This window comes from Sinohyriopsis cumingii, chromosome 1 (assembly GCF_028554795.1).
Source record: "Sinohyriopsis cumingii isolate HCF-2022 chromosome 1, ASM2855479v2, whole genome shotgun sequence".
In the NCBI taxonomy this organism is placed as follows: domain Eukaryota; kingdom Metazoa; phylum Mollusca; class Bivalvia; order Unionida; family Unionidae; genus Sinohyriopsis; species Sinohyriopsis cumingii.
The window spans coordinates 174,424,846-174,451,148 of record NC_142961.1 but is presented as its reverse complement, the minus strand read 5'-3'; the positions used below and the strand labels follow the sequence as shown (position 1 = coordinate 174,451,148).

Here is a 26,303-nt window from a genome sequence, read left to right as displayed (position 1 = left end):
ACAGGTCATACCTTTTTCTGTTGGACTGCCCATTTCCAATCCTTAATATTTACAGGTCATACCTTTTTCTGTTGGACTGCCCATTTCCAATCCTTAATATTTACATGTCATACCTTTTTCTGTTGGACTGCCCATTTCCAATCCTTAATATTTACAGGTCATACCTTTTTCTGTTGGACTGCCCATTTCCAATCCTTAATATTTACATGTCATACCTTTTTCTGTTGGACTGCCCATTTCCAATCCTTAATATTTACAGGTCATACCTTTTTCTGTTGGACTGCCCATTTCCAATCCTTAATATTTACAGGTCATACCTTTTTCTGTTGGACTGCCCATTTCCAATCCTTAATATTTACATGTCATACCTTTTTCTGTTGGACTGCCCATTTCCAATCCTTAATATTTACAGGTCATACCTTTTTCTGTTGGACTGCCCATTTCCAATCCTTAATATTTACAGGTCATACCTTTTTCTGTTGGACTGCCCATTTCCAATCCTTAATATTTACAGGTCATACCTTTTTCTGTTGGACTGCCCATTTCCAATCCTTAATATTTACATGTCATACCTTTTTCTGGTGGACTGCCCATTTCCAATCCTTAATATTTACATGTCATACCTTTTTCTGTTGGACTGCCCATTTCCAATCCTTAATATTTACATGTCATACCTTTTTCTGTTGGACTGCCCATTTCCAATCCTTAATATTTACATGTCATACCTTTTTCTGTTGGACTGCCCATTTCCAATCCTTAATATTTACAGGTCATACCTTTTTCTGTTGGACTGCCCATTTCCATGCCCTCTTGGAATATGCCATCACTGCTGGTACTAGGGAAGAAAAAGTCAGCACAATATGATTAACATTTATAAAATATGTATAAAAACAATATTTCCCAAAAATCATAAAAATGAGTTGTTACTGTAGGGATCACATTTGTTTCAACATAAACCAAATCCTGAGGGGACTGTGAAAATGGAACCTAATGGGAAATGGTGTTAACACACCCTAAAGAACTGCCAAAGGCTGATACTATAGAAAACATACAGAGTTTCAATAATTCCATATTTCTGCTAAAAATTGATCTTTTGGTCTAGGTAGAAGTTTCGAAGAATAAGGTAATGGGTAATGATGCACCCCAGAACATTTGATATATTTAAAAGCCATATCTGCTTTCAGAAAATCTATTTTCTCAGTTATTCTTAACTGTATTAATTCTGTGAACAAGTCAGATGATGACACATCAATGGAGACATCAAGACTCAATCAAGCAGCTCGCTTTTTAAACTTGTACAATTTCTCCATATGGCTTCAACATTTCCAATCACTGGAAGTATATACACATTATAGCAAGGAATTATGGAGTCATTTGGAAAGTTTTTCTTAATTTTAACAGCAATGAAATTTTAGATGAGAGGGACGTACAGACATATTCTACTTGTTTTCCCACTTAACACATTAATAATTTGGAGGTTTTTGTCGTTTTCACCTGAAATTTGAGTAGGAAACACATTTTGAAAGCTATTTCTGAATAATCATAATACATCAACTTCCCGGTGATTTTCCAATAACTTAATGCCTAGTTGTGTTAGAAACAACGTTTTTCATTGGCTATTTGGCTCGCGCATGAGTAAAAGGGTAAAAATTGGAGTTTTTTGTTTTTGCTTAATGGACCCATTATTTTCATATCGAGACCACTCTTTATTCCAAAAGCCCATCTTATCCTACTTTTTGCAAAGGTTCATCTGTCTGTTTGCAGTTCATACCAGTCTGCCTTAGATCTGAGACCAAAGAGTCTAAAATCCGAACAAAAAATTGGATTCTGACCACAGGCAAATTTTGGGTGGAAAAAAATCGGGTGGAAAAAATGAGGTTTTTCCCTCTGTATTTTGTAGTGCAACTAGAACTTTCAGATTATTTGGCATCATTGTAGAGCTACATCTGTCTACCTTTCTATAATACCACCCACTTTAGTGTATCAAACATGACCTTGACAGTAGGCTACTACTTCCTGCCATGTAAACTCGTTGCCAGGGGTTAACGTGTTAAAACTTCTGTTGGTGATTAGTCCTAAAAAATTCTCATCCTTTTCATTTTCTAATGTATTATACAAGTAATTAATCAAGAGTGATAGATCTTTTCTTCTATCTATTTGGCTTATATTCACCTATTTTAACTCCTCAACTGACTTGTGTCTGGACCTAGTTTGTATTCCATGATACATATATTGTTACTTGATGATGATAATGTTGCATCAACTGCAGACATGTCAGTATCTGTATGTTGAATGGAACATCATTGACTGTGCTACAATTGTAGAAATTTACACCACGGGACATTTTTGTGTTTTTATTTTCTTACAGAGTGGAGAACAGCATTTACGCTAACAATATCCTGGGCCAACTGTAGATCATCTGGAACTCTAGCCATTACAAAAATTAACATGGGGTTTAAGTCAGGGTTACTACCATTTCATTCACTGTCAGAATATATACTTTCTGTAGTGAAGATGCAATGCCGTCATTACGACTAAAATGAGCTAAAATGGAATGCTGTTTACATGTAGATGGACTGAGTTCATTTTGATACTTCCACATGGAGCTACAATTGTTGTATTCTACAAACTGGATAGTAATTTTTCTTCAATTCATTGGCAATAAGTTACTTTATTCTTGCATTTTATATAGTTTTTCCAGACTTTTTATGAAATTTGTCAAGAGTATGTGCAGATTCCTTTCAGAAGTTATCCATTTAGGATGATATTGATGTTTGATACATTTAATTTTTGTTGATGTACATTTGTTTCCAGTGTTATTTTAAAGTCCTTACAACACACCAAGTGCACTGCTAAGGTAAAAAATGTTTTCCATCTCATGGAAAGGCATTTCCAACTATTCTTTTTGTCACTATATTTAATTTCTGAGTGATGTCGAACAAAGAGATGCATGGTAATGGTCATTTAAGGCATAAATAAGCAACCTCATTTCACTAATATTTTTAGGTCTATTAGCTGGTGTAGCAATGTTCGATAGGCATAGCACCAGTTTCAGTTATCCTTATCAATCATTAAATATTTAAAAGAAATTTAACCATTTTGGAAAACGATCCCTTCAACAGATCAATAATAAAGTCACTTAGCATGATTCCTTCATATTCTCATTTAGAAGGCCTTTTCAGTTTCAATTTAGAAGGCCTTTTCAGTTTCAAGAAATTAGAATAGGAGAGACCGTCTTACTTTTCTCTACTCTGAAGAACAAGAGTGGATATCATGTTTTCAGACTGTACACACAAGATGCAAGAGTTATTTGTTTTGTGTTAAGCCTGGAAGAAGGATAAATAAAACAACACAGCAGAGTATCAACTACATATAAAATTCAATAGTGATACATGGATATGGCCATGTCCAACAATGCTGTGCACTCGCTTTTACATTGGAATACCACTATACATGTCAACACTGAAAAGTGATATGAGAAAAGAAATGGTCGATGACTTCTACTAATGTAAATATTGGCAAATTGAACTGAAATGCAACAAAATTAGTAAAGTTACTTTGGGAAAGAAAAGAAAGGGTTTCAGGGGTAACAACTTGTCTAAAGACCTGAACTGTTTGGAGGATACACAATAAAGGGGCTATAACTTCTCTAAATGATGTAGAGGAACATACTAAATCAAATACAAGCAGAGTCTCATCAAAATAAAGTTGCATGTCAAATTTAGGGGAAATAAGAAAACAAAGTCCTGTAAGATATGAAATGCTGGAAATGAAACATATTCAAGGTCTAATAAAAAAATAAATAAAAAAGCACATGCTACATCTGCTCAAAATCCAGAAATCCTTAAATTTTGCTGTGCAAACCAAAGTTTGGAGGACAGAAAAATAGGAGCTATAACTACTGTAAACGATGGTAAATGCTAAAATTATGCTTCAGAAACCGAAGTTAAGAGAACAGGCTATCAGGGCCCATAACTTATATAAATAAATCTGTTTGAGTCACTTGCAAGGCCTTATCAATAAAAAGTAGCAAGCCAAATTTGGTCAAAATCCAGTAATCTGTGGTAAATGTTATCCTGAAGATACCGAAGCCAGCAGGTGAGGCAATCAGGAACCGTACCTCATGTAAATGAAGGCAAATTAGACAACAACAAAAAATCAAACAGAGGATGATTAATATAAAGCTGCATACCAACCCAAATATTCCCAGTGACATTTTATTGCATAAACCAAAACCTAGACAGATTGACAGCCAGACAGATGGATGGACAGGATAAATCTTAACATATGACTCCACCTAGTTTCTAGAGTATAGCAATAATAATAAGAAGAAGATGAAGAAGAAAAAGAAGATGAAAAAGAACTACTTTCATGATAAATGTAAATGCTGTTTATTACTTAACTAAATACCTATCATGTGGTGGTGCTGTGCTATCACTGAATGCAAAACATCTGGCCAAACGAATTTCAAAACATAAGTGAAACAAAAATGTATCCAAAGCTGACTTTTGACTCCCTCCCAGTGACGTCAGGGTTAAGAACCAATCACCACACCCCTCTCACACATTGTTTATCACACGGGTAAACTATGTATCAGGTTTGGTGAATTTCCATTCATTGGTTTATGGAAAGAATCAGTAATGTACAGACAGATGGATATATAGCCAGGCAGATGGTATCACAACATCTGCAGCTTGGAAATAATAATAATATAATAATAATAATAATAATAATAATAACAACAAAAATGATGATGATTCAGAAGTATCCTATCTAGAACAAAATATATTTCTAAAAATACTCACAATCACTATATTCATCTTTAATCTGAAAAAAATTTGAAGACAGATAATTTATCAAAATAAATATGAAAACAAGGATTCCATGAAACACTATCTGGACTGTGAACTTTGTTATGATGTATGTTGTCCAACTACTAAAAACTTAAAACATTTATATAAGTATTTTCATAATACACAATGTCACAGGGTTTGTGTTTTGAGAAAAATGCAGGACAGCTGTGAACAGCTCTTCTGGTAGTGTTGAGGACAGTTATTCAAACATTTACATCATCATTTATGGCACATGATGTCATATATCAAAATGGCAGAACCCGCAAACATATCAGTATTTGTAAAAGGCAGCTGCCATGAAATCTGGACAAAATTGAGACGTTCACTCTGAAAACATCTGGAAATCTTTGTTTTGAACAATAAGATTGAAGCAATTTAATGAGTGTGATCATGATACTAAAAACAACCAGGTATGATGTAAGCATCAGCATAAATGATTGACACAAATATATTATACCCTTCTTGCTACCTGCCAACATAGGTCCAATAAAAACATATATGCATACAAAATATTGTGTAAGCTGTATATCTGATTCCAATCTCATTAACATATCATCTCTGTTTATTATTATGTATCTAGATTACACTACAAAATTTCCATTAGATGGGGAATTGTTGTGTGTTATGTATATTTAATTTGTATTGTTGTTGTTGTTGTAGGGTTTAACGCCATTTTTCAGCACACGATAGGCTATACATGGCGGCCAGTATTAATGGTGGAGGAAGAACCCGGGAAAACCCCAGAAAGAACCACCGACCCATGAGAAATTTGTATTGTGTGATTGACCTGCATCCATAACTGAGTGTATGAGTTTTGGCGTGATTAATTTCATTTTTTGTAAACAACATATTACATAGCTAATTTTTGTCAATAATTGTTTATTATATTTTAGGATAATTATTACATGTAGGTAAACGTGTTTAATTGGATTTGAGTTCATTTCATTGGTTTTGCCCTCAGGAATTCCTAGTGTACCTAATGTTGGTAATGTTCTTTACTAAAGAATTAGTAATAGACCTAATCATGTTTATAACTTAGACTGTTCTGGAAATGATCATCTTATTGTGTCATATGTCTTTATATTAAGGTTATTTACATCAGAGTTATTTATTCCTATCTTATCATCTGGTGTGGAGTCAGTCTTTTAGTTGTCATTGGTTTTAATTTGAGAGGATTTATTTATTTAAATTATTCATCTGAATTACAAAGTGCTTTATTAATACTTTCTGACTAAATCACTATTTTGTGATTATTGTAAATTCATTTGGAGACATTTTGATTCATATCATTGTGATACATGAAGGCTGTTAATACATCAACACTATTCCAGTCTACTGGCATATCAGCACATTCAAGATTGTAATTCATTTGGAATACCATTGGAATTCATTCAGAATGCTCTATACTTTTGGTCTTGTGATAGAATGTTGGGATTTAATTCACAATACTTAAGTTCTTTTGCAAATTTTCAGTTTGTATTCTAGGGAAATAAATTATTAGTTGAATTTTATTAAACTTGTTTTGTTTTTATCAAATTTAGTAGCCATCTAGGAAAATGAGTGGCCAAGTGCTATTTTGGCTACCACTAATGTGAGATTAAATATATGTGCTGTTTGTACAACTTAAATCATTCAACAGAGATTAGAAATAAAATTAACTATCTTTCTTGTATCTCTCACCACACAAAGGTCTAATTCAATACTTGACTTGTGTAATAATTATCTCAACAGGCCACGTCCATAATGGTACTGTATGATCTTCACCAGGACAGTTATTTACCTTGTCACAGCACACGTGCATTATTTGTACTGGGGAAAACACCATCTTAGTCATATGGACACAATATTCACATATTAATCAATTTATATAGACTTATATGCTTACCTCATTCCCTGCAGGATCTAGGTCTGGAGCACCTGAAAATCAATCAGAAATATAATAACAACACTTGATTTATAACTTGTGATAAATGTATGGCATTATTAATTACAAGACTTTTATTCTGTTACCCGTAGGAGCCTGTTGATACATTCTTATTACCAATTTGCTGATTTGTTAAACTGAATATTGCACAAATAATAATTCACACATCACGAATCAAACAAAGAACAACTTTGCTATAAAGTGATTTTTTATTTTCCTCTGCCCAAGGTGGATGATGTACTGTTGTTTAGGTCCCATTAGGTATTAATGACAGCTGATGCATGTAACACTGGTCAACAGTGAAATCATTACTGACTTGAAAAGGCCCTAATCTGTAGTATTTTGGTGTGCCGAACACGAATATAACCGTGAAAAATTTGTATTGGCTCTCGTTTTGAAGATATTCATATACCTCATTTTCTATGTTTCACTGTGTAAATTTCTCCAGTAGGACTGCAGCAACATCCGGAATAATGATGTAACATTGCATAATACCATCATGCTCACATCATCCACAGTTGATTGCATCATTTTCTGATGCAATGCAATACTAATGCCATGCGGCTGCTGAAATAAGTTGACGTCAGCAGTGTACTATACATGTGTAGGCCTATTATACTAATGCCAGGCGGCTGCTGAAGCTGACGTAAGCAGTGTACTATATAAAGCCCAATCAGATAGGTTCAGCATTTAAAATATTTTAGACGTTGTGCGAGACAGTTCAAGCTTCTGTTACATAAAACTTATTATTTTATCCATTTACGTACAATAAAGAACAGTAATGCCTCGAAAGTGTGTTAATACCGCGGACAATTTTTGCTATATTTGTGGGGAAGTGACATTTGCCAACCAGAAGAAAAGTATCAATTCTCAAGTGAAGAAGGCATATCATCTTTACTTCGGATGCAAGGTTGGTGACCAAGACAAGCCTTGGGCTCCGCATATATGCTGTGCTACATGTACAACACAGCTTTCACAGTGGTTGAATTGCAAAAGGTCATCAATGCCGTTTGCAGTCCCAATGGTGTGGAGAGAGCCAAGCAACCACCTAAACGACTGTTACTTCTGCTTGGTTCCTCCTCTTTCCGGCGGAATAACGAAGCGAAAGAAGTCGAGAATAGTCTACCCAAACATTCCGTCTGCATTGAGACCAGTTCCACATGGTGAGGGACTTCCTATTCCAGAACCTCCAGCAGAATATTCTCTTGATTCATCTGACGAAGACAAAGGTGAGTCGACCTGTTCTTCTCCTGGTCCATCAGCATGCAGTGATCCAGATTTTCACTGTGGTGCATCATCAACCCCACACAGAATAACACAGGAAGAACTAAATGACCTGATTCGTGATTTGGACTTATCAAAGAACAAGGCAGAATTGCTAGGATCAAGACTCCAACAATGGAATCTTCTAGAAGAAGATGTCACAATTACTGCATATCAAAAGCGCCACCAGCAATTGGAGCCTTTCTTCAGAAAGGAAAGTAATCTGATATTCTGTTCCGATATTGAGGGCCTCATGAATGCTTTAAAAATCACTCATGACCCACAAGAATGGAGACTATTTGTGGACTCTTCGAAACTGAGTCTCAAGGCTGTGCTTTTGCACAATGGAAACATTCTTCCATCTATTCCAGTAGCGTATGCTGTCCACATGAAAGAGACATACGATAACTTAAGGCAGCTACTGAATTCCATTGAGTATAACAAGTACAGCTGGCACCTCTGTGGTGATTTGAAGGTAGTTGCCCTTTTAATGGGACTGCAGCAAGGATATACAAAATACATGTGTTTCTTATGCGAGTGGGATAGCCGAGCAAGGGAAATGCACTACATGAGGAAGGAATGGACTCACAGGCAGAATGTAGCCATTGGAGAGAAGAATATCCAACACCCAGCTCTGGTTGAGGCTCAGAAAATCTTGCTACCACCCCTTCACATCAAACTAGGTTTGATGAAGAACTTCGTGAAAGCCATTGACCGGACTTTGCCAGCATTCCGATACCTGCATGAAAAATTCCCTCGACTCAGCGAAGCAAAGATTAAAGAGGGAGTTTTTGTGGGTCCTCAGATTCGAGAGCTTTTCAAAGATGACCGGTTCAACAACTTGCTGGAAGGTGACGCGAAACAAGCATGGAATGCTTTTCGCCTAGTTTCTACAAACTTCCTCGGAAATGTTAGGGCAGAAAACTATAAGGAACTAGTAGAAGACATGTTGATGAAGTATAAGAAACTTGGCTGCAATATGTCTCTAAAGATTCACTTCCTTCATTCCCATTTGGATTTCTTTCCTAGCAACTGTGATATTGTTAGTGATGAACACGGCGAACGTTTTCAGCAAGATATCGCAACAATGGAACAAAGATACCAGGGAAAATGGTCCACTACAATGCTGGCTGACTACTGCTGGACACTCCTCAGAGATGCTCCCGAACAGCTGTACAAGAGACACGCGAAGAAATCTAAGATGTAGTCAATGACTTGATTTTTTATAGGTAGGCTATTACAGTTGACCTTTTACTATTGGAATGCATTTCGTTATGTAAACATTAATTTCTTGCAGATTACAAAAAAACTAGAGCCAATTTTGCAATTTGACTGTCATATTCGTGTTCAGCACATAAAAATTGATAAGAATTGACTAATTTTATTTCAGTAACATGACTTTTGTAAAAATTTGTTGTCCAGTGTAATATAATGAATCTCTCCTTCATGATTATAGTTATGTAGCTTGCTGAATTATGGGAAATACTGGGAATATATAGGGCTATGCCTGTTACTGTTATAAATTTACCACTGACTGTCAATCTAATTTTATGCCACTTTTTCATGATTATCCCATTCAGTGTTTTTCTACAATATGTTCAAGATTTGATCCTTTAAAATGTTTGGTCACCAGTGGATTAGGTATTTTTGCCCTATGAATGTTTTTCTCAAAATTTTAAACGTGAACTTGGAAGATGAAACAGCTTTTATCAAACTTATAGGAAGTTTGGCATATAGCATCATTTTTCAACAACCAGACCCTACAGTAATAAACAGATACAAAGGACTTCAAACTGACCCTACCAAGCTAAATATCTTTAAAACATGTGTGTGCGTGTGTGTTCTATGTTTTCCAGGATGAAAATTATCCTTTTGCATACTGTAAGAAATCCTCCAACCAAAGACTAACATCAGGATATTTCTGAAGTCAACCTTGCATCACTGGTCTATGCACAGCTGTCCTCAATTTTTTTTTGTTCAAAGACATATACTACTAGTGGAACATCAATGTGGGGTGGGAAGAGATAATGTTGCAACAGGTATATATCACTAAAATTTGCCACCCCCCCCATTAAATTATTAGTAATACTGGTACTTTACTGGCTGCCACTGCATAGCTAAATTTGCCCCCCCCCCCAGTTTTGTAGGAGGCTGATGACTCCAAAAGAGAAATAAAGAAATAATTTCACTTATGGTGTGTGATGTGCATGTTATGTGGATTTTTTAACATAGCTTTCAACAATTTTTCAGTCAAATCACTATGATGTCTGTAGTGTGGCAGTTTATAGCGATGTCTAGCACTGGGGCATCATGCTGCAGACATGTGGCATGATATCCCGCCCAGTCACATTATCCTGACACCAGGCCAACCAGTCCTAACACTAACCTTTTGATGCTGAGTGCCAAGCGAGGCAGCTGTTAGTGCCATTTTTATAAGTCTTTGGTATGAGTCGGCTGAGGCAGATGCTCTAACCACTAGGCCATTGGTGAGGTGTTTCTCTTATGGTAAAAGTTTCCACTACTGTAAAATGATATCCACTATTTGTGCCATGACAATGGGCCTCAGAGAAATTATGCCTCCAATGTGGTTCACCAAGGAATAAAAGGTAGAATGGGAGAAAGTAGCGTGAGCTTGTCGCAATGAGGTTTTCATCACATACTCCTTGGGTTGGCCTTTGCAGTGACAACGACTCAAACCTCATGGGCTTTAATCTACACGAATAAATGAAAGAAGAGATTGAAGAGCTTGACAATCCACCTCAAAATGGTGGAAACTATCAGCTGAGCCCATTAAAGGAATGATAAATATGCTTCTTACACTTTCTTTACCCTTTCACTGCTGCCACATAGAAATGTAAAGCACAAACTGGGCATAAAGTGTATTCTAATCAACACCAGCACAAAAACAACTGAGATTGGGGATCAGTATAGGGAAGGGAACTAGTGACAGAAGCTGGTTCTTTGCAAAAAATGGACAGAGGATTAGGTTCAAGCTCATTTCTTCATCTTGCAGATGCTAAGATGAGCAAGGAAACATTCTGGAGGGCAAACCATAAGACATATTAAATAATCTGTCCTGGCATTTATAATCTGTCCTGGTGAGACATTGGTCTCTACACCTTGAAATACCTGATGAGGCAGGCAATATAAGAATCTGAAGTGATGGCCATGCCTTTTGTAAATCTGAGCATGTTGGATAGGGATACCCTATAGCCCTTGATAGTAGAAATCAAACATTGTCTCTCTTTGAAAAGGAAGAAAAGAAAATCAGTCACTGTGCTCAAAGCGAGACAGCTAGGAATAGGATTAACAAGTTTAATTCTGCAACAATTCCAGAAGATTCTCCACTTCTCATCATATACCTTGGATGTGGAGCATTTCCTGGGCTAAACAATACATTTGATAACATTGTTAAAAAATGGTGCCTTGCAGTTAGGTTATCTGAGAAGAGCTAAACATGAAGGTGGGGAATCTGTGCTCTGTTGTGTAGGAGAGGACCCCTGTGATGCAACAGAAGGTCCCTCCTCTGGGGCAACGTCCTGGACTAGTCTACAGCAGGTCAGCAAGATTGCTGAACCAAGATTGTTGAGGCCACAGAGTGCTATCAAAATCAGAAGAGTATTAGAGGTCATTACTTTCTTAAGTACTTGCAGGACCACCCTGCTGGGTAGGTAGGCATAAGCAAACAGAAGATCCCACTTCAGGCTCTCTGGTCTGGGACTGTGGAGTTTCTTGTTTAGTCTTCTTACAAACAATTCAACCAAGGGTCCCCTCAAAAATCTGAACAGGGAATGTTATGGACCATTGTTATGAATGTAACAAACTCTGAGGGTAATTAGTTCTGAGGATACCTAGCGAAGGAGGTACAGTAAAACCTGTCTTGAGAGACCACTGCTATGAGAGACCGCCTGTCTTGAGAGACCAGGTTCTCCATGTACAGATTTAGAGGTTATATAGTGTTATAACCTGTTATGAGACCACCTGTCATGAGAGACCATTATGTTTTGGCAGAAGGGGTGGTCTTTCAATACAGGTTCCACTGTACCAAACATTCAAAAAAAAGGAGCATTTGTACCTCCTCATTTGAGGTACACTACCACTGACATGTTGTTTGTGAAGATGATAATGCAGAACCTTCTCATTTTGAGGGCCAAGAACACTGCCCTCATTTCAAAATTATCGATGCAGAGGGCAGGTTTTTTCCCTGGGACTATGAACCCTGAACAGTTCACTCTTTCGGCTCCATATGAATGCCCCATCTGGAATCTCACATGCCTTTGAACAGACAGGAGTGGGATTATTGTGCATGCATGGGGACTTCTGATGAGAACTTGTTTTGATTTGCCCACCAAATCAGATGATAGTGAAAATCCAGTCACAGACAAATCTGAGCTAACACAGTACCCTTGTATATTTTTCAGTTTGCTAAATGGGGAAATTGGAGGAAGCATCAGTGCAGTGTTACTAGTGGAATCAAGCCAGCTGTTGAGTTCAAGGTTTCCAGATGGGATAATTATATATGAGTCAATAAGGTATGGGCTCTAAGCACCTCCTACAGGGCCTGGATTATGTATATTATGTTCGGTGGGAGGTGGACCAATCCCTTGTTTGTGAGGAACTTAATGCTCACATGTATGAAATCTTGAGATTTCTCCTCCAACTTCTCTAGGTTGGGTAAAAGACCCTATCTGATGGACTCCAACCAACCAGTCATTGAAATACTGGAGATTAGGGAACCTTCAGTGGAATATAACTACTCCATGAATTTGGTAAATGCTATCGGTGTGGAAGATGGGCAGAACAGTAGTGTGTCAAAATTGGAGAACCTATATGTACAAGCAAACCAGAGGTACTGTCTGTGAAGAAAAACAAAAAGGATGTAAAAGTATACACCCTGAAGGTCAATGGAGACCACTCAGATGCCAGGCTTTTATTGCATTCCCCACTAGGGCTGTGGCCAGCATTTCTGACTATTCATTTCTGAAGTCTGGTAAGTAAACTTTTCCAATGTGCTAGTCCAGGACAAGTGCTTTCTTATTTTAAAACAAGTCAGGCAAGCACTAATTTTCATACTTTTAATAACTTCTTCTTCCTTTATCTGGTCATGCATGCTCTCTGGGCATATGAATACCTGAATCTACTTCCATTAATTCATTCACATCCCATGATACTACACTAAGTTGTTGTCCAGTTAATTTATATTTTGTGCCTGAACTTTGTCCATGATTGAGGGTAGAGTTTTTGTCCACATGACAAATAACATGTTCTTCTCTACCTGATTTTTGTCATGATTATAAGTAGTAAACAAGATGTTTATTTGAATCTGTGACATGACCTTAGTTTTTCCCTGGGAAATTCTCCTGTCTTTGATCAAGTGAAATATGTACAGTAAAACCGGTCTTGAAAGACCACTGTTATGTAAGACCACCTGTCTTGAGAGCCTTTATTCTCAATGCAGATTTGTTGATTATATAGTGTTATAACCTGCTATGAGAGACCACCTGTCTTGAGAGACCATAATTTTTTGACAGAAGAGGTGGTCTTTCAAGACAGGTTCTACTGTATATGGATTTTGTAAACAAAGTCTTCATTCCTATTTTGTGATCAGTCTGGGGATTCACTTATAGTTGTGTTCAAATATTATTTGATAGGAATTATTTATTGAAATTATTCAATGGAATTACAAAGTGCTCATTGAATTTTGGACTAAAACACCACTTTGGGATTATTAAGAACTCATTCAAAGATGTTCTGGATTATACCATTGTGTTACCAGTGCTAAAAAATCTGATACCCTGATACCAGGGGCCCCTTTAATTTCAGATCAGGCCTCTCCTGCATTCTTAGTGAGGTGCCCATTGGGATTGTCTAAAATAATCTAATTTCCCTGAGAACACTTTGGTTGCACTTATGAAATGCAGAAATGTATTTTAAAGATGTTGCCACACCTAAAAAAACACAGCAGTCTGATTAAAATCAGATCTTCACTGTCCTATGTGAAGTGAGATTTGATTTTAATCAAACCATAACATGACGTGTCATGCTAAAACTCAATTTTGTACTCCAAAACCCCTTTTTGAAAATAGAAAGAAAAGAAAACAACACTTTAGTGTATGTCCATTAAATGTAGCAAGTATAAACAGTAAACAGTCACGAGGACTGAATGTAATAATTTTGTTGACGCTTTAAACAGCGGTGATTAAAAGGGAAAGAGGTCAGGTATAAACCACCATTTCACATATTACTTAATTGGCTGACAGTTGCTAGTCAGATGTGTTTGAATACGTCTGAGGGTGAGCTAATTAGCACAGATAATACCACAAAGTGGAACAACCCAATATCGTTAAATCAAAATGATCACAGATGCATGTAGGAGAAGAAAAATTATTACATATCATTGTCTTGAATGAGAAGTTTAAGCCATCTGTATTAATGATCAATGACAAGTTTGTGAACAGCAGCAACATTTATTTGAAGCTGGATTTTACTTCATGTATGAAATGTAAAGCATGATTTTTTAATTGTTTGAATGGAGTTCAAGTGTGATTCATAGTTGAAGGTAATTTAGGAAGCAATAAACTATCAGCAAAACAAGCCCATGAAAAATAAATTTCACAACTGACTGCAAATAACATCAACATATGTCATTCCTGTGTGTATGGTGTCTGTCAAAATAGCAACACCATCTATAAATAACATATTCAATATTGAACATTCAGATAAGTTCTCTTCATTATTATTCTTAATTTTGTTAAAATGCTATCAACTGATCTTTCAGGATGATTTTAGTCATAAAATAGATCTATTCAAAGACAATAACAAGCACACATTTGTGATTGCATAGTGGAATTGTGTTGATAAAGCATTACCATCCAAACTGGACAGAAGCATTTAACTGTAGTCAAGGGATAGTTGACTTTGAGTCTGGGCTTGAGATATTTTGATAAACACATGCCCCAGGCTATGTCTAAAACAATTTTTCTTTAAATGCAGTTGTTTCTGACCAGACGTTTTGCTCAACGAATACAGCAGGAGTTTGAACACCAGTGCAATCCAGTCTCTAGTGCGTTTAGGGATGAATAACCAATAACACCTCCATTACCTTCAAAGTCACTATTGAACCTGACTGAATTTACATTTGAAGTGTAGCAATTGCAAATGTGTGTTACAAATAAAATTAAAAAAGAGGAAATTTTGGGCATATGGAAATTAGAGTCAGGGCTTGTGGAATTTTAGTCAGCTTGTTTTTTGATTTTTAAAGTCACCAGTCCTGGGCCTGTGCCTAAAATGTTTTTTTTTTAAGTACTGGATACATCAAGACTATAGACTGTTTTCACAGATGTCATGATTGTGTACACAAATACCCACAATGAAATGCATACACACCTTGTGCCACCCTTTTGCTTCCCTAACTAACCTATGTCAACATATTATATATACAAATAAAAAACTGATTTAATTGTTAAAAAGGATATATAATTCATCAAAATGATACATGCTTCAAATTAAGTGCCGCTTTAGCAAGAAAGACAAAATAAAGCTGGAAGTTCCATGGCTTATATCAAAGGAAGGAATAGTGAAAATGAACTGCAATCATGCATATTACTATCAAACTGAAATGCAGTTACTCGTGACAAACAGACAATAGTGATTTAGTGATTTTATTAAAAAATTATTTTCTATGATGTCCCACAGATTGACATCTTGAACAAGTATTCTGGGGTCATGTTACCAAGCAAAATGGGTCTAGTAAGTCGCCTAGAAAAATGAAACCTTTGTCTATTACGAAAGCGAAAATGACTTTGCCTTGTGATTTTTCGATGCACATTGAGTGACCATAGGTTTTGAGATACTCCCTCGCCTTAGCCAGTCATTTCCAGTGTTAAGTTGTAGCTCAAGGCAAAATGTAGGCATCAATCAATCAAATTGCTGGTGTTGATTTCAACTGCGCAGATAAACAACATCTTGCACATTCACAGGCATGTGTTTCGATAGCTGACTGCAATTAACCCATTCCACCGCTCTGGGGACCTAGTGGTAAGAGCATCCACCTTGGATGCAGGAGGTCGTGGGTTCGATACCCGGCCGAGTCATACCAAAGACTTACAAAAATGGTACTAACAACTGCCTCACTTGGCGCTCAGCATTAAGAGGTTAGTGTTAGGACTGGTGTCAGGATAATGTGACTGGGTGGGACATCATGCTACATGTCTGCGGCATAATGCCCCAGTGCTAGACATAATTATAAACTGCCACACTGCAGACATGACTGATTTTTTTTAAAAGCTATGTTAAAAATCCAAATCACACACACATTAATCCATTCCTGAGTAAGTTATAGCAGAGATGAGTTATATATATCTCTGGTTGCAGCAACTATCACTGGCCAATTTCTGTAAGTTATCATTTGATGATAAAAACAGACAAATTTGTGTTGTGAAAAAACAGTATGGAAATAGAAATTTGTGTTTTAAGAACAGAATCGGTGACCTAAAGATTTTAATTGCCATGTTTGCATTTGTTTCTTCATAAAATCAGATTGAAACTGCACCTGTCAGGAGGGGATAATGGCAGACAGTGCTGTTTCTGGGAAGTTCCACTTATTAGATTATCTGTTTTTGTAAACAAATTGAGACAAACAAAATGGTATGAAAATGGTATGAAAACATGTGCATTAGCTGATGTACATCTTACAGGGGTTGTTTCAAACAAGTTTGCAATAAAAAATTCAACTGCCAATTTATAGTGAACTTTCATAAAGTAAAAAATAATTCTTATTTAAGGGTAGTTGATAAATCATTTTTAGTAACTTGCAATTATAATACTGTAATCTAGTTACTCTTATCAGTTAAAATTCATTACAATGTATAACTTCCACAGTGATCTTAATTCATATTGCCAAAATACAATGCATATGAATAAGATCAGGGCTGAGCAAATCCCATAGCCCGACGTCCCAGACTAGTAATTTTTGAAGTCGGACAAGTAAAATTTTACAAGTTGCTAGTCCGGGACAAGTGCTTTTTAAAAAAGTTGGACTAGTCCTTATTTTCGTGCTTTAATCATTATATCTGCCTTTATTTGGCCAATCATGCCCTCTGGGCATACTGAATACTTGATTCTACCCCTCTTCGTGTACACATTTACATCCTTTTACCGCTTGACTGCATATTGGGCTAAGCGACCAAATTATCGGCAAATCAAAACCCATCAAACAAAAGAAAGCCAGTATGATCAATTAGCAGTGTTGTAAGCGGTTTTGTTGCAATGAGTTTACTCAATCTAGATCATAACGAGCGACTCACTATGATTTTAATCCAGCGAGTGAAATGAAAGGAACTTTACCGACATCAGTGTTGGTTTCCTTTATGAACTGATTAAATGATAGTAATGATTCTTTAATTTATAATTGATTATACAGATGATTAACTTCCACGTGTGATATTGTGTTTGAAGCGAAACAATTACGCTAATTAATGAGCTGTTTCAGTTTGTATTTAAAAGAGAAAATTGATGTTATGATCACTTAAGAAGTAGTTGTCAAGCAAGCTGATAGTTACTCTGTGGATAAAATGAGTTTGCTAAATTATTTTCGCAAGTAAGGTAATAACGGCGATTCGGTGAAGGTAAATTTGTTTGAAAATGGAGGGATAAAACGTAAGATGGATACTGAGTGTGCGGTAGCTATTTCTGAGTGTGAACGAGGATTTAGTTCAATGAACTTAATCAAGACTTCTTTAAGGAATTCCTTAAACCAAAAGTGTTTACAAATGCTAATGAACATTTCTGCAAATGGACCAGAGATTGAGGACTTTAACCCAGACACAGCTATCAACTGCTGGCTTAGTGCTCGTGCAGGTGGCATACATATACATGGACATATTTTCAAATCCATCAGCTAAAACATATATACATGAACCTGAAGAAGCCAAATGTATAACAACCAATGTTTTCGAAAAATTAAATTCTTTTAAGAAATAATTATGTTGCATATCGTTTTGTTTGTTTTTTCTATGGATTAAGCACATGCGTCTCATCAAATCTTGGCTAGTGATTACCATTTTGGGACCAGTGAAAAATAAGGTGGGACTAGTGACGAGTAAGGTGGGACTAGTGAAGAGAAAGGTGGGACTAGCGAATTTTCTGAAACCACCTGTCCTGGACTAGTGGTTAAAAAAAAAAATTTGCTCAGCCCTGAAGATAATTTTTATATGCATACAAAATGAGTTTATAATATACATAGAATCTGGAAAAGTTCTACTTGAAAATAAAATATTGCTTAAAACCAGTGTTCAATGCAGATATGAACACTAACATACAGAGCACAATTCAAATAAGAGAATGAAATCATACACTATATATATATATATATATATATATATATATATATATATATATATATATATATATATATATATATATATATATATATATATATATATATATATATATATTGCATATCTTGCTTTGCTTCGACTTCTCCCTATTTAGCTCTCGCTTCTCCCTGTTCTGTCCAAATGGATAATTCACTTCTCCCTAAAATTAAAGTCTAGCTTGACCCCTGGTATTTCCAGACAAACTTCAGCATACAAGATAAGTTTGGAATTAAAAGTTCAAAGAATGTGTACTATCCCATAACTTTTGTGTACCAATACTTTTCACTATGTTGTTTCATCTTCAGTGTATTAAAATGAAACAAGTGCCTAACATAACATGAGTTTGTGTGGTGTGTCAAAACCAAGTATTCTTCAAATGATTTTACAAATATGAAACTATACAATTAATGACTGGCTTTTTAACTTGAACAATAACCCAAGGATTGATTTAACCCATGAAAATTGAAAATCATTACATGTTTCTATTGGTTTGTGTATCCACTGTTTATGCCTACATGTACTGATGGATCTATTTGTTTGTAAAAGAACAAAGATGGTTGAAATTTCAATGTTCTATTTGAAGAAAAAATGGGAAAGGTCACAGATTTGGTCTCATGGTTGACATGCCAAGCAGAAAGTGATGTAATAGGATATACTTATGCACAAAATGATACATGCCTTGATAATCATGTGGGAAGGACAATGTTGTATGGTGCCACCACGTTTGGCTAGGGACTCAAAATGGTCGATATGAAAGTGTACACATTTTGTGACATAACCTGAAAACAATGGATAAGCACTCATTCGGAACACTCTAAACGTTTTGACTTGTGATAGAACAAAGAGGATTTTTTGGGATTTAATTCAAGATATTGAAGGCCTATTCAAGGGAAATAAATTACTTGTTCATTTTACTAAACTTGTTTGTTGTACTTCTTTCTGTTACATAGTTTAAGATGACAGAGTCATAGCAAAGTGGTCATTGGTAACTGTTGTGTGTGTGTAAGTTCTATTACATTTTTAAGTCTGGTTGCCTGCTTCGCATGCTTCTTTTGTAGCACTCCACTATCCAAAGTCAGGTAAACACCAATGCCATATTGTGATGTGATCAAAACAAAATAGATGCATATGGAGAAATAACATTAAATTTCTTTTCTTTGTGTTTGTTAGTAACACAATGCAAACTTTACTAATACTTTTGGTTTGAACTATAGCAGTCATTATCTTGTGTTCAAGTTTAACCAGCAATTTGGTCATATACAATGCTGTCGGACATTTCTGGGTACTTAAGGTTTCTGTCTCCAATACTGAAGCAAAAAGCATACAGAATTCAACCAATTGACAAAAATAAAATACTGCAATACTTACCATTTGAAAAGAGTCAATTGTCACCAAAATATTCTGTTCAAAATAATATTAATTCTGGACACACAGGATACCACCCTTGTATTTTCATGACAACCGATATGTTGGACAATTCTGCACACAGCTTTGAAAAGATGTAATGTTTATCCATCGGGCTATAGAAATGAAATACATTACTTTGGACTATTTCTGTCAGCAGTTCAGTCAAGTAATTAGGTCAGGTTAATAGCTAGTTTTACAAAATTCAATGTAATTAAGCCAGTAAATGGCAAGAGATATTAAGCAAACTAAACCGATCTTGTAAAAAAATTAGTAAAGTTTAATGTTTTATAAAAAAATATGCTATTATGTGGAAGAGAAACAACAATGAATAGAATGCAATGTGTTTACATCTTGTTTGTGGGGAAAAATTTACTAAGAATTTAGAAACATGCTATATGCAAGGGAATAGCTTGAGAATGCCACCTAGTGGTAAGTTGATACACTGGGTAGTAGACGATTATGTACATGTGGAACAACAACTTGCAAAATTGGAAACTTAGATTGAGATGCAGAATTTCCATCTTTTATGTAATGTATTTATTTGTATGGTTCTAAAAGATACGTAATAAAAAGGATTTTCTGTGTTATAGGAACAACGTCACAGAGTGGGTCTTCATGTTGACATTTGGAAATCACATTTTCATATGCATTTCGAGATGAAATGTGGGATATTTTTTTTACACTTTATGAATATCGCTTTTCTTAATTAAAGTATGATCATTCTTTCTTGTTAGAAAATGGATTTTTGACCCAAAATAACATGTGATCCAATGTTAAAGAAATGACGTATTGTTGTGCAGAATAACCCGACATGGTGGTAATTATTTATACCAATATTTGTACTAGCAGGCGAAGATGAAAGTAAGCAGTACACACAATGATAGTTTGATAATATTGCACATCTATAAAATTCCTCCTTCAATCGATTCCTTGATAAATTTTACGTTGAAATTGATATGAGGTGATACATGACCACCTTAATTTTGCCAAAGATTATGACAAAAGATCATCATAACTGACTTCACACCCTAGCAATAATATCTAAAATGGGGTAGGAAAGATCAGAGGAAACTATAACTATCTACTGCTGCTGCACGCGTACCCAAGACTCATGTGGTAGTAAAACACTTAAAAAAACGAAAATTTTGCTGTAGAACTTGAAACGCCAAACACTTACCGAATTGCCAAATAACAACACCAGTCATACACACGAAATATGCACTCAGGAATCCCAGACCGATCTTCCAAGCATGTCTGCCTGACCATATTGATTCCTTTTTTCCTTTCTTATGTTCATCCTGACTGCTGTCAGTCTTTTGGTCACCACCTGAACTGTCTTTATCGGGTGGAATTTGGCCAAGTTTTGCTTTGAGAATTTCATCAGTCAACTTTGGAACATTGTCTGTTGTCAAAAAGTACATACAAGGTTTGTGCGGTATATAAACACACTTTTTGATTATAATTGGAGCTGTCGATGACAGTTTGCGAGAGTAAATACTGTAAAATTTTCTAAATAACCGAAAGCTTTTAAGCTGTATACATCTACCGGTAACACACATGTAGGACATGTGCGCAGCCATGTTTGGAAACGCCAGAATTGTGGGATACATTAAAACTTTAGACGTTAGCAGCGGAAAGATCTAAACCTCGCAACTTTTTCCCCTTCCCTGATTTTAAAAAATCTAAACATTATTTTTCCCTTGTTACCAACATAAATACATTTTCCCCGTTTTTACATTCAGTGTTAGTCACTGCAATATATTCAAATCTTTTGTTGCTGTTATTACTTAAGTTTTAAGAAACATCATTTTGTGGGATCAAATACTCAGTTCGCACACGCACACAAAATATATATATATATATATATATATATATATATATATATATATATATATATATATATAAGATTTAGGTGAAACTTTAATTTTATGACATTAAATATTTAAATTTGTATATAAACATTTGCCTTAATTTTTTTATCTTAGAAATCCTTGTAATTTCTGAAGTTAGCGTCAACAACCATTCCCCACTTAGCACTTTCAAAGGTTTTGTAAATGAGTAAGATAGTTTGCAATTTTAGCAGCAAGGGACATTCTGTGTTAATCAGGCTAACAAGTTTATAGTGACAATGGGAAGTAAACATTAGGCTGCCAGGTAGAACGTCATAGGGACAAGCACAAGGTGAAATGTGTAAAACTGGTTTACTGGTTTTCACATGACGAGTCTGTAATGCTGAACATGTAACAGTGCAACATATTAGGTCTAATGTCGGGAAATGAAACAGGTTGGAATTTGTCTGTCCTCTAACTAAAATGAATATTATTCCGAAATAGCTTTATCATGTGTGTGATTCTCTTGCCTTTAATGGAATGTAAGATTCTTACCTCCCACACCCCCAAAATAAAATTGCTACGTATGTAACTGTTATAATGTTTATTTAAAAAATATCCAACGTCAAGTTAGCCTGGTGGTGTTTTACTTGGGGCAACATATAAAAAATATCCAACGTCAAGTTAGCCAGGTGGTGTTTTACTTGGGGGCAACATATAAAAAATATCCAACGTCAAGTTAGCCAGGTGGTGTTTTATATGGGACAACATATAAAAAATATTCAACGTTAAGTTAGCCAGGTGGTGTTTTATATGGGGCAACATATAAAAAATATTCAACGTCAAGTTAGCCAGGTGGTGTTTTATATGGGGCAACATATAAAAAAATATTCAACGTCAATTTAGCCAGGTGGTGTTTTACTTGGGGGCAACATATAAAAAATAGCCAACGTCAAGTTAGCCAGGTGGTGTTTTACTTGGGGCAACATATAAAAAATATCCAACGTCAAGTTAGCCAGATGGTGTTTTACTTGGGGCAACATATACAAAAATATCCAATATCAAGTTAGCCAACTTGGGTTCATTTCATTTGGGGCGACACATTACTGACGTAATTATTAACTGCATTTTCCATGGTCACTTTTTCAGCCGTCAGTTTCTGAAAATCAGTGTGCCAAATTTAGGGTCTTAAATTTATTTAAGTCCTGTCTGCCTGCAATTAATTGATCTTGGCATGTGATTTGGCTTTTGGAAAAATTACATTGTTACAATAATTTAATCCCTACCACTAATTTCTTTCATTTATTCAATGCGTGGCTTCAACATAGTGAAATTGTGTCTCTTTGCCGAATTCTCCCGCTTCAAAGATTTTATTAAAAATCACATTAAGAAAGGAAACATTGCATTGTTAACTCCACTGGTAACAAAAATAAAAATTGGAAATTTTCTTGAGACACGGGGTTTTCTTTTCAAAGAAACGCTATAATTTAAGTAGTGATAGTGCATAGGATGCCGACAATGGGAAAATACTCTTCAGCCCCCCCCCCCCCTCCGGGATTGATTAGCGACACGACTTTTCAGATCACCCTGTGAACGTTTAGCGACAAAGGGAATAGAACATGGAGAATATTGGGACTGTATAGCGACAAAGGAAAGCTGGGTTGTTGTATAGGATCAATAGGTCGAGTAGGTAAACAATGACACACAAACACACATGTATGGCAAAGAGAATAAAAATAAATATCATTTCAATCCAGTGGAGTGGCCCTGAAAAGGGCCTTTGGTATTTTTGTTAACATCATTCCATTAACATAGAGGGCATCGCATAGGTCTTCTCTTCCTCAAACTTCTTCTAACCAATCCTAGCACGCGTTACAAAATTTCTAAGAAGAAGATGAATTAGGGTGCACCGGCCGTGGAGACGAGAAGCGATGGCATAGCAGCGGCTACAAAAGTCAACACATTCCTACATTCAGAAGAGCCCGATTTTAATTGGGATTTAGTAGATTTTCTCTCGTCTTCGCAAGAATTTGTTCCGGTACCACCACATACGCCACCTTCTCCTTCCTTACCACTCGTCGAGGACTTTAAACAGAGACAGAAAGAAGAATTGGAGTAATTTTTACAGCAGCAGAAAGAAGCAGAACAAGCTTTTCTCCTTCAACAGCAACAGTGAGAAGAAGAAGAGGCAAGAAGGAAATGACAGGAAGAAGAAGCAGCAGAGAAGAAACAAGGTCTAGGAGAGAAGGAGGACGGTGAAAGTAAAACGGTGACGTTACTATTAGACATTTTGGCAGAGTTAAGGAGTCTGAAACAAATGTATCAGACTTCTTTAATACGACCCAAGAGAAAAAGACCTTCCCGAGCCAAACAGCACAACCCTGTTACTACGCCTGAAATACCCGCCCTAGTGATTTCTATCAAATTATCGACAGGAGCAAGTCCAGAAGTAGGCCTTGGCCGGGGCAAAGGCTTAAGGAAGTTAAAGCTGAGTGCGTCTCGTTCCTAATTTTTAATTTTTTTTTATAAAAACAAACTCCCAATGATCCTTTTCAGGGCCAGTCACCTCTCGAAAAGAGATAGCATACAATTTGCCAAAATCAATTAAAACTCAAAATCCCTTGTTGCCCATGATGTACGTGTGTGAATGCATGAGTGTAGGTCCATATTTTAAATAATCAAAACCAAGAGACACTTACGTTTTCTATCTGGTCTATTCTGTTACAAATTTTACAATCCAATTAACAACACAACACTTTAAAAAGTTCATAGACTTCTTTGTCTTGTTGTTTACTCTGTTTTTTGAATTTCTTCACTTTAACTGGTTTTTCATCCTCTTCTTCCTCACTCTCTCATTGTCTTCTTTTCTTCTCTTTTTTGTTGTTGTACGTGTCTGGGTTCTTCCTTTTTGGAGGGTACCTCTTCTTCCTGTTCTGAACCTTTCTCTTCCTCTTGCTCCGTTTTTGTTTTAGGGAATTCTGAAGACCAATGTCCTTTCTCTTGACAATGATAACATGCATCTTGTCTATTGTCTCTTCTGACACCTGTCTTGATTTTTTGACGGTCTGGTCACTCTGTAGCCCAATGCCCTTTCTTCTTACAGATATAACAAGTATCTTTACTTGTATGTCGAAAGGAGGGGTAGTAGTCCGTCAGGTTGTCTGAAGAAAACTTTCGTATGACACCTCGCAAAGCTCTGATCAAACGTTCGATCGGTGTGGGCTCTTCCATTGTTCTAATTATTTTGAGAGTGAAATGAATACTGGGAGGGAAGACACTGACCCTTTATATAGGGAAAACACTGGTTTGACATGGATATAGGGGACCATGGTATTTAAAATGTAGTCATTTTACATTTTACAGTCAAGATGAAACGATCGCATCATTTCGTGGAGAAAGGAGAAGAAAGTAAGAGGCAGAAACGTGATTTATCACCTCGCACAGTAGCTGAAGTTTTGGCTCAAATTCATACCAGTGATTTTGAAGATGACATGAGTGAGCCACAATCCAGACTCAGGGAGTCTGCACCCAGCCAAAGTCCATCATTAACTCCTCAAATGTACTACCACATTCGAGAGACGGAAAATCACTCCTCTAGAAAATTTTAGAACTACGGCTTACACGTACACGGTGAAGTTTAAAGGTTTAAAGTCCGAAATACCGTTGGAGAAATCAGACGTGTTCATCACCGAGGTGTGGGATTCTTTGTTAACCACAATGAAACGACATCGTGAAGACAAAGAAGACGATCGCTTGAGACTTTGAAGTTTGAAGTTTGAGTTTGAAGTCCCCCGTTTGGATCGAGTTTAGTAGCCCGGCAGAACTGACACCTTCCAAAGTCGAGATTCAACACGTGCAACAATCCAACGATACGTTTCACATCACCGATGGAAAAGAGATACTACTCATGACCCAGGTTTCTCTTTCCCAAGGGACAGGACACAAAAAGGTGTTATTGATGGACGAACTTCTCAGCACCTAAAAGAGCATCGTTCAAATTAACAACAATCAAGACCAGATGTGTTTAGCCCGTGCCATCGTCGTAGGATGAACGTATGCCGACAAGAACGACACGGTAGAATGGAAAAGAGCCTGGAAAACTATTCAACGAAGAGAAGCAGAACTCCTGTTACAACAAGCGGGGCTATCCGAAGACATCCCTGAGGCATTCATAAAATACAACAATTGCAAGACGTCTTGGCTCCACGCTACACATTGAAAAAACAACCTCAAGAAGTGCGTGCAATTCTGTTGTTTCGAGGCAGAGATTTCAAAGACGGAAAAAATATTCACGTCTATTATCACGATGAACATTTTGATGCCATTACCAGTATCTCCGCATTCCTGGCATACGGCTATTAATGTGAGAAATGTGACTATGGCTATAACAATCAAGAGCAACACAAGCATTGCGGATCGAAATGTGAGGGATGTTTGGCCTCTCAACCCTGTCTGGACGAAGGTGAAGAACAGGTGCATTGCCCAACTTGTCAGCGCACTTTTTTTAGCCCTGCATATTACCGAAACATCTAAAGACGCAAAGTTCACAGTAGAAAAGTGCTTGTCAACTGCTAAGATTGTGCCCTACTTGTGGACAAGGCATACGAACCAACAGTGTCAAGTTACACGATTGTCGAGGAAAGAAACGATG

General features: G+C 36.4%; 1 protein-coding gene across 1 annotated transcript in view; it reads right to left on the bottom strand.

Annotated features, from left to right (window-relative positions):
• Positions 1 to 21,403, bottom strand: part of LOC149808411 (mitochondrial import inner membrane translocase subunit TIM50-like) — a 56,424-nt gene extending 35,021 nt beyond the window's left edge. The window contains exons 1-4 of the mRNA XM_089976848.1: positions 21,001 to 21,403; positions 6,739 to 6,770; positions 4,806 to 4,827; positions 777 to 835 (exon numbers count right to left, since the gene is read on the bottom strand). Of these exons, the coding sequence (XP_089832974.1) occupies positions 777 to 835; positions 4,806 to 4,827; positions 6,739 to 6,770; positions 21,001 to 21,403 (516 nt within the window). The remainder of the gene's footprint in view (positions 1 to 776; positions 836 to 4,805; positions 4,828 to 6,738; positions 6,771 to 21,000) is intronic.
• Between the last annotated feature and the right edge of the window lie 4,900 nt (positions 21,404 to 26,303).